At 37.9% G+C, this 8019-nt stretch overlaps 1 protein-coding gene across 1 annotated transcript; it reads right to left on the bottom strand.

Moving 5' to 3' along the window:
- Window positions 1-1676: 1676 nt before the first annotated feature.
- On the bottom strand, window positions 1677-4572 carry LOC118039980 (piriformospora indica-insensitive protein 2). Its single transcript, XM_035046836.2, has 2 exons — window positions 3977-4572; window positions 1677-3125 (listed from the first exon to the last, which is right to left on the bottom strand). The coding sequence occupies exons 1-2, from the start codon at window positions 4190-4192 to the stop codon at window positions 1902-1904; spliced, it is 1440 nt and encodes a 479-aa protein (XP_034902727.1). The 5' UTR covers window positions 4193-4572; the 3' UTR covers window positions 1677-1901.
- Between the last annotated feature and the right edge of the window lie 3447 nt (window positions 4573-8019).

The following is an 8019-nucleotide window of genomic DNA, read 5'->3' on the forward strand; positions in this document are numbered from 1 at the left end:
CACGAGACAATTGACATTCTCGTATTTCTACTTCTCTGGTTTTTTTTTTTTACACTTTATTTTGTTTTAGACAGCAATTGAAGTATACGATGTAAAGAGTATCCCCTAATTTTAGCAAGGACACAAGCCCAACTTAAAATTCAAAATTTTGTTTTTTTTTTTTTTTTTACTAAAATTGAGTTACAGTTGTACTTTTTGGATCGTTTCAATGTGCTGATATCAAAAATAATTTTTAAAAAATAAAAAAAATCATTTGCATGTATTTCGGCACGAAAAGCTATTTGAAAAGCAACCGCTACCACACTGCCAAACACGCTTTTAGTGGTGTTTCTGCTTGCGGGATAAGTCGGTGAAATTAAAATCAATACCAGTGGAACTAAATAAAAAGCATAAAAAATTATCTTGTAATTTCATTCTTTGGCACGTTAGTGATTAAGTTAATTCTTTTTTTATATTAAAATGGGGAATTTAAAAAAAAAAAAAAAAAAAACAGGGATAGCTTTGAAGCTTTGAATTTAACAGGAACCAATTTGAAACAATTTCAATATGAGATTGCCTTGAAGAAAAAAAAAGGATTCGATGTCAAAAACCCACTCACCGATGTCTTGGTGGTTAATGCCATATGGATCGATTTGTTATGCTTGGTTAACAACAACTTGCAAATCTAATCCATGAATGCTCGTATCTACTGCATAGAAAATGGCCATGGTTGTCGTCTCCATTAATGCTTTCTGCCTGCATTTGCATGTCACGTCCGCTTGATTGGTTGAAACATAGCAAAGACCATCGAATTCTGCCTCGAAAGGTAGGAAATGAAACTAATGGCGGCAGCGGCTCTGTCAATGGAACGATGAGTTCAAACACAGTTACTGGACTCGGTGACAACAATTTCACGATCAATCTTTAGCATACACTACCCTTCTGTTACGTCATTGCAAGATTGTAAATAAAAATTACGACAGTAAAATCAATGTTTATACACAAAACACTTATCTTTAGATATCTAATTACTTGTTTCTGGCAACTGAAACTGACGCGTGGTGACTTTGGGTGGCCGACAAATTCAAAAAACTCGGATTGAAAAATCTATTATTTTTTTAATCTGAACAAAGAAAAGTCTTTAAGAGAGTGGAGAACATTCAATTTCTTCTGCCGGCGTCAGAGTTCAGAGCTTATTAATGCCCCGATCACAAGAAACCAACCTAGAACAAAGAGAGCACGGATCAGCCGACAGAGCTTGCGCATTGTTCTCTTATCCTTCAATGGACCCTAGTCTCTCAGCTCTATACTCAAGGTTCATAAAGCACTGTACACATTAAGATGCAAGCCTAGCAATCCTATCAAAAGTACAGCACGCACTGGCTGCTGCAAATCTAATTACATGTCCTGCGTGTTAGTTAATGCAAAGGTTGTCCGTGCCCTAAAAAGGCCAGTGAGTAAAATACCAAAATCCCCACATTAAGCTGCAAACATTCCACAGCTTTGAAAGGACAAACTACTGCTGCTGCTGGTTAAGTGAGATAGGGACAAGCAAAGATCAAGATTACAGGTACAGCGTGTCTTGAATCTTGAAAGATTTATTCAACATAAAAATCGGGCACTCGTCGAAGCTTCCTATGTAATATGGAAGTTATGTCTCGAATGGGAGACACGTTCATTAAAGTATATATAGTATCTAACCACATAAACTCGATCATCATCTTCATAAAATAAAATAAAATAACTCAATCAACATTTGGATACAAAAGAAAGATCTGTATAGCAGGCAAAGCCATTAGCTCCAGTTTAGGTGACAACTAGGTAAAAGATAAGCTGATAAAGGGAAGAAAAAGAAAACTAATATACTTTGGTTACATTTAAAAGGTTTACTTTCTAGGCTTCGCATCATCACAAACTTGGGCCTATAGGAAACAATTCAACAGTTGAACGATCATAAATACCTGTACTAAATAAAACCTCCAAAACCCATCAATGACGTAACTTGGGAATCCCAAAGAGGCCACTAAATGGGAATTCTGATTAAAATTGTCATCACCTGACTTGGAATTGGTGGTGGCTTCAACTAAGGAGACCTCTTGCTGGCATGGTTTCACCCCATATGGAGCATGGCCCGTTGACACTAACCCAACTGGGTAACACAGATTTGGATTATTCCAAGCCCCAAAACGCCTACCCATTTTCCCATAAAACCATCCAGAAAACTTGAGCTCTCCTGTCAGATTGTTTCCATCTAGGTAGAGTGCACTAACACATGGCAAAGTTGCTAGCTTTGGGGAGAGATTTCCTGTGAGCCTGTTGCCTCTAAGACCCAAAAATCTCAGCCTCTTCAATTCAGCAATGGACTCGGGAATCTCACCTGTTAAGCCCGTATTGGAGAGGTCCAGGACCACCAAATTCTGTAGGCTATGCCACTCTAGGCCCTGAAGGTCTCCTCCAATCGGGTTGTTGGACAAGGCCATTTCTTCCAAAGAATACATCTCTTGCAGTGACTTGGTCAATCCACCAGAAAACCTGTTGTTTCTCAGGTCTAAAAGTGTCAAATTCTTCATGTAACACATCACTGCTGGCAGGCTGCCTACAAGCTGATTGTTGCTCAAATCAAGTTTTAGAAGCGAACTGAGACCCCCAAGAGTCAAAGGCAGAGACCCAGATAGTAAATTCCTACTTAAATCCAAGATTAATAGCTCATTTAACCCACCGAAATTATCCGGAATCCTCCCATAAAACCGGTTTGCAGCAAGGACTAGCCTCTTCAACTTGGTCAAGTTACCAACATTTCTTGGTAATTCACCAGTCAATCCATTTTCTAGTAGTACTAAAGACTGGAGCCTAATTAGGCTACCAAAGCTTGATGGAACTTTTCCAATGAGACCAGGGTTTGATCGAAACTCTAACGTTTCCAAGTTGCCTGCAAGTTTTTCCCAGTTCTTGCTAGGGATAATGATTGGATGTTCGTGGGGAGAAACAAAGCAACTGAAGAAAGTTAGAGACTTTAGGTGCTTGAGCTCAAACAATTGTGGTCTAAACTCCACAATTGGAGCACAATCAAGATAATTGTCCAGAAGGGGTCCAATGCTTAAAGCAGTGACATACCAAAGCCCATCAAATAGATCACAGGAGACTCCCTGTGAAAGAAAAAAAATCGCATCACATTTTTTGGAGACTTTAAACTAAAAATGCACATGCTTGATACTGAAATCTATCCCAAAAATTCTGATAATGATGACAAGAGTGATAATTGCGTATCTCTCGTATTAAAAATCCCTACTTGTACATGAACGATCAACTTCTTGTGCAAGACAGTTCAGATGAGAAGGAAATGTAGCTTTTACAAAGGAGTGCCTTCAGGATCTATGATGTTAAATTATTCTCTAATGTCACTAAATTGCAGTACTCAGGATTTTAGCAAATGAAAACAGTACTTAAACTTCCAGGTGGGATTTCCAGGGAATATGGATCACTTGGTACATTGTCAATGAAAAATGTTAGTGAGAGATTGTTGTTTCACTTCAAATCTGGTCATAGAAATTCCACAAAAAGTAAATTTGGATTACGGAAATTTTACCATTTATGGTCTTAGCTAGGACATGGGCATGAATCTATCTATAATCACACAGAACCATACTGCTAAATGAAGGAGTGGGGTGGTGTTTCGCTTTGAGAACATGACCAAAAGTTAATCGGGACCCCCTCAAACTATACTAGTGGACGGCAATTTTACTTCTGCAGGCTTGCATCATAATGGCACAACCTACAGTATATCAGAAAAGAATAGTAAATGCGTCTAAAATGGCAATATTTTAATCTCATCTCTACATAGTTTTTTAATAAACTTCTGATGATGACGTACTGTAAAGGAAACAGAAAATCAGGTGGTGATCCTTGGGACAATATATTGCGCAATGTAACAGTAAAGATTCATGGCGTCGTTCATAAAAAAAAAAAAGATTCATGGGGTTAAAAGGTGTATATGTACCTGAACAGGAGTCCACCCACAAGGATCTGGATAGAGATCTGAGCCATTCCACCAATTACCTACAAAGCCTTGAATGGCAGAGTATAGAGCTGTTTTCTCACCTTCCTCCATTGGAACTGCATCATTATAATCTGCTTCCCCATAGCACCAAACACCTAAACTCATTATGCACAGGACCAAAATGACATGACTGTTTATGTTAAAAGTCTTCATCATGGGTAAAAAGAGAATTAAGCAGAAACAATAATATAAGACTGGTTGAGTTAAAACAGAACATTAACAGAAGACATTAGCAGAGACAAGAAACTTGGCCTGAACCCAGGTGAGCATTTTAAGATGGAAAAAGAAGAGAAACAGAAGAAGGAAAAGGAAGTAGAGGTGTTGAGGGACATCGACATGGTACCCTCTTGATAGCCATTGACTTTTACACTCTATAGAAGTCACCAAGGTGAAAACCAAAGCAGAACAAATTAAGAAAACACTAAAGGGACCGAAACTTAGAGCATGCACTTGTTTTTTCTTCTGTTCATAGAAGAGGAAAGGTGAGTAATATAGTAGTGGAGCAAGACAGGAGAAGAATCCAAGCACAACTTTCAAAGCTGTGATGGCAATAATAGTAATGACAATAATATAAAGGATCAGAACAGGAGTAACTAAAGGGGCCTTGAACAGCGTATTTCAGAAAGCGAAAGGGAAGATAGGTGACATCCTTTGTCCTTTGATATTCTTCCTGGCTAGATTTAAGAGAAACCTAAATATAGCCCCTAATATCTTACCTCATTATCAATTAAGTCCCAGGTTTTTTATTTTTCTCAATGTCATCTTAAATGATTAATGTTATTTAAAAGATCTCATTTAATTTGCGCACTACTGTTTAATGCCATTCAAGGCCTAATATATCATAAAGAGCTATTTTATTGCGAAATGAGTTTTTTATATTTCCTTATTTTATGCAAAACAGTGAAGCAGAGCGAATATTTATTTATTATGATTCGATGGTAAAATTATCCTTCAAGATAGACAAAGGATTTGTTCTATGTCTTGAATGAGAACCCTTGATGATTACATGTGAATTGAAAGAGGATATTTTAACTGTAACTTACAACAAAAGAATTGAGGGGGAGGGGTGATATTGCTTGGTATCGAGTACATTCGAGACAGAATGGATAAGAGTAAAAGACTTGAAACTTCATGTATTTAAAAGGAGGTTTATTCCGTATATTTGAGTTAATTTCCATTAATAACAGTGCGAGGAACTATGATTATTTATCCTCATTGATTTTCCTACTGAAGAGGGTTAAAGGAGGGGTTGGTAGTTGGGGAATTTATGGTAGAGATAGGTGGCTAAAGAGAAGAGAATAAGTTAAGGCTTTAGGGTTTTTGACAGCGCTGAGGTAGGGGGCCATTGATTGTTTTTGTACATGCAAAAACAAGAGATCCAGCATGCACATGCAAGACAAAGTTGGGTTTTATGACTTGCTTTCCTGTTCTTTCTTTTCGAGCTGCTGCGGTAACAGTCCTCTGCGGAGAGACATATGGTTAAGGACAAGGGAGCGTTGATGTTATAAAAAAGTGGGAAAATAGGCTTGTAGACGGGTTAATAGTCAGGGCTTTTTCCTTGGAGTAAATGCCTGCCTTTTTAGCTGCCCATCCTTCTTCTTTCATAGCTCCAGCTCCCTTCAAATAAACAAAAGCTTGCCCTTTTCACGTGGTGTTTCCAGATTCATATCGGTGCAAGCCATCGGTTTCATTTAGATCTCTGTTTTCACTTGCGTTTTGCGTTTTCATCTTCTTGGAGACATGGTAACAAATTCTCATATCGTTTTATAGTTTCACTACAAAGTTAATAAGAGATAGAATATAATTACTGTAAAAAAAGAGTTTTTTTTAGAATGATGAGTATTCTCATACCATCTTGTACGAGACTAGATTTCAGCATCTAATAAACTCTTCCAGGTACTTGTTCTAAGATTTGAAGTTTGAATCCAAGAAATCAAGGAAAAAAGCATTCACCCTTCACTGCCCGGCCACCTTAGAATTAAAAAGCTATCAGTTACTCTGGGAAAGAAAATAATTGGTAACACGCCATTGTAAATGACTAATAATGATTATTTATTTTGACTTATTTATCACAGTTTTTCCCACCTCTTTGCAATCAGCTAATTGATTCGCAATTATGATTTTTAATTGCTTCATTGTATTGCATGTCCCATCTTTAATATATAACTCTCAAGGAACCAACCTGAAACCCACTAGTTTGCAGCCGCAATGATAATTAATGGCCACATATATGCTGGGATAAAAAAAACAAACTATAAATGGTCCTGAAGATCACACCAAGTGTTCTTATTATTGAGCATTAACAAAAAAAGAAAAAAAATAATGAGAGATTAAAAAAAGAAATGCATTTTGTCTACTCTACGATCAAGAAATGAAAGGGTTAAAGATGAGACTCAAAGACCCCCCCCAGGTCCACAAACACTCAAATTCGCAAACAAGCCTCTTAATTTACAATAAAAAGTTTAATAATAAGTTAATAACATACAGATCCTAACAGGCAGTGGCTTAAACAAGAATGGTTCTCTCAATTTTTGCTCAAAACTCATACAAAGAGCTTAATTATCTCTTCAAGTGCTCTCTATTAATAATGTATATGATGATTGCAGAGGCTTTTAAAAAGAACTTATCTCGTTCTTTTTGTACCAAGAAAAACACTAAAAAAGTGAGCTAATTATAATGTGAGAGATCAAGGGTGTCAAAATAACCATGCAATTTCTATTTGGTTCAAAACACACCGCGCAGTAAATACTAATAACAAAGATAACGATGAGAATAGAGTGCTTGACAGCATCATTAAAACGAAAGTGACAAGACGAGCCTCTCCAACTGCTATAAGATTTGGAACTTAAAGGACAAGACATAAATCTAGTTGGGCCCATGTGGTGAATAAAGCTACAGAAACCATCTAGGTAATTCAGTTAAGGTGTTTCCTAGAGAACAAGAGATGCAGGGAGGAGGAAGCGATGATGAGAGAACACGAGGTCCAGAAACAGCAGTAACTGCAACCGGAGCCTTGGCGGTGTGGTTGGAGCATGGACCACGGCATCTAGTTGGGGTTAGGGAGGTGGGAGGTAAGAAGGCATAGCCCACTCTCTCCTTGATTGTTTTGGCAGGCCTATTAACAGGTTGAAAGGTCCTTTTCTACACTGCCTTTTTAGTGGTTGCCTCTTTCTAGACAAAAAGTAAGCGAGCTCGGGGGTGAGAGATGAAGGCAAGGTAACTTAGCTTTCACATTAAATTAAATCAAATAAATTACTGATATTAATCGCCATCACTTTAATCCATTATAGCAGTTCTAATCCGTCAGTGAAGGCTCAAGGCCTGCTGTCTGTACTTTATAATTAAGCGAGCTCTACCCGTGCAAGAAAACAGGAAAAGACGTTGACAATGTGCGACTGATAAACCCAAAAAAGATCCGAATTGATTTGATTTCCCCGGGAGCAGAAGACGAGTTTCCATCAAAAGGGGAGTCCTTGCAAGGGGGTTACGTTTTTTAGCTAGATTTCAACAATTACGAGAATTAGAATGCCGAGCATCTGTTATGATTTAATTCCAGTACAAGAATTTAATTTTCAGTTATTTTATTTTTCATGACTGTCTACTTATTTCTCCCAATCGAAAAGGTCAGTTAAGAGGGCCACCAACGAATATCAAGTAGACGAAGACCCCAGGGCGGACCCTACATCTGTGTTCTTGCAATCTGTGTTTTAGCATATACGTCTTAAGAGACCTAACCATCCTCAAAATATCAAGGAAGAAAACGACCAATACGGTTCTTCACGTACAGGTTTCCATCAAATCGTGTCACAACATGCAACAAGCTTCTGCAATCTGGGTGAAGCTTTTCATAACCGAACAGCCAACGGTCACCCAAGTTTTGTGTCCCAAGGAGCAATCTCGTGTGGAGCCCAGATCAACGAAGACACTGATTGTTCCAGAACAAATAACGAACCAGAGCATGAAATTAATTCGCTGGACAGCTG

Source organism: Populus alba, chromosome 8 (genome assembly GCF_005239225.2).
Source record: "Populus alba chromosome 8, ASM523922v2, whole genome shotgun sequence".
In the NCBI taxonomy this organism is placed as follows: Eukaryota; Viridiplantae; Streptophyta; class Magnoliopsida; order Malpighiales; family Salicaceae; genus Populus; species Populus alba.

Coding starts and splice junctions, on each gene's coding strand:
- LOC118039980 (XM_035046836.2), bottom strand. CDS start 4,192: ATGATGAAGACTTTTAACATAAACAGTCATGTCATTTTGGTCCTGTGC. Junction 3,126..3,976: donor GTGGGTGGACTCCTGTTCAG/GTACATATACAC, acceptor TTTCTTTCACAG/GGAGTCTCCTGTGATCTATT.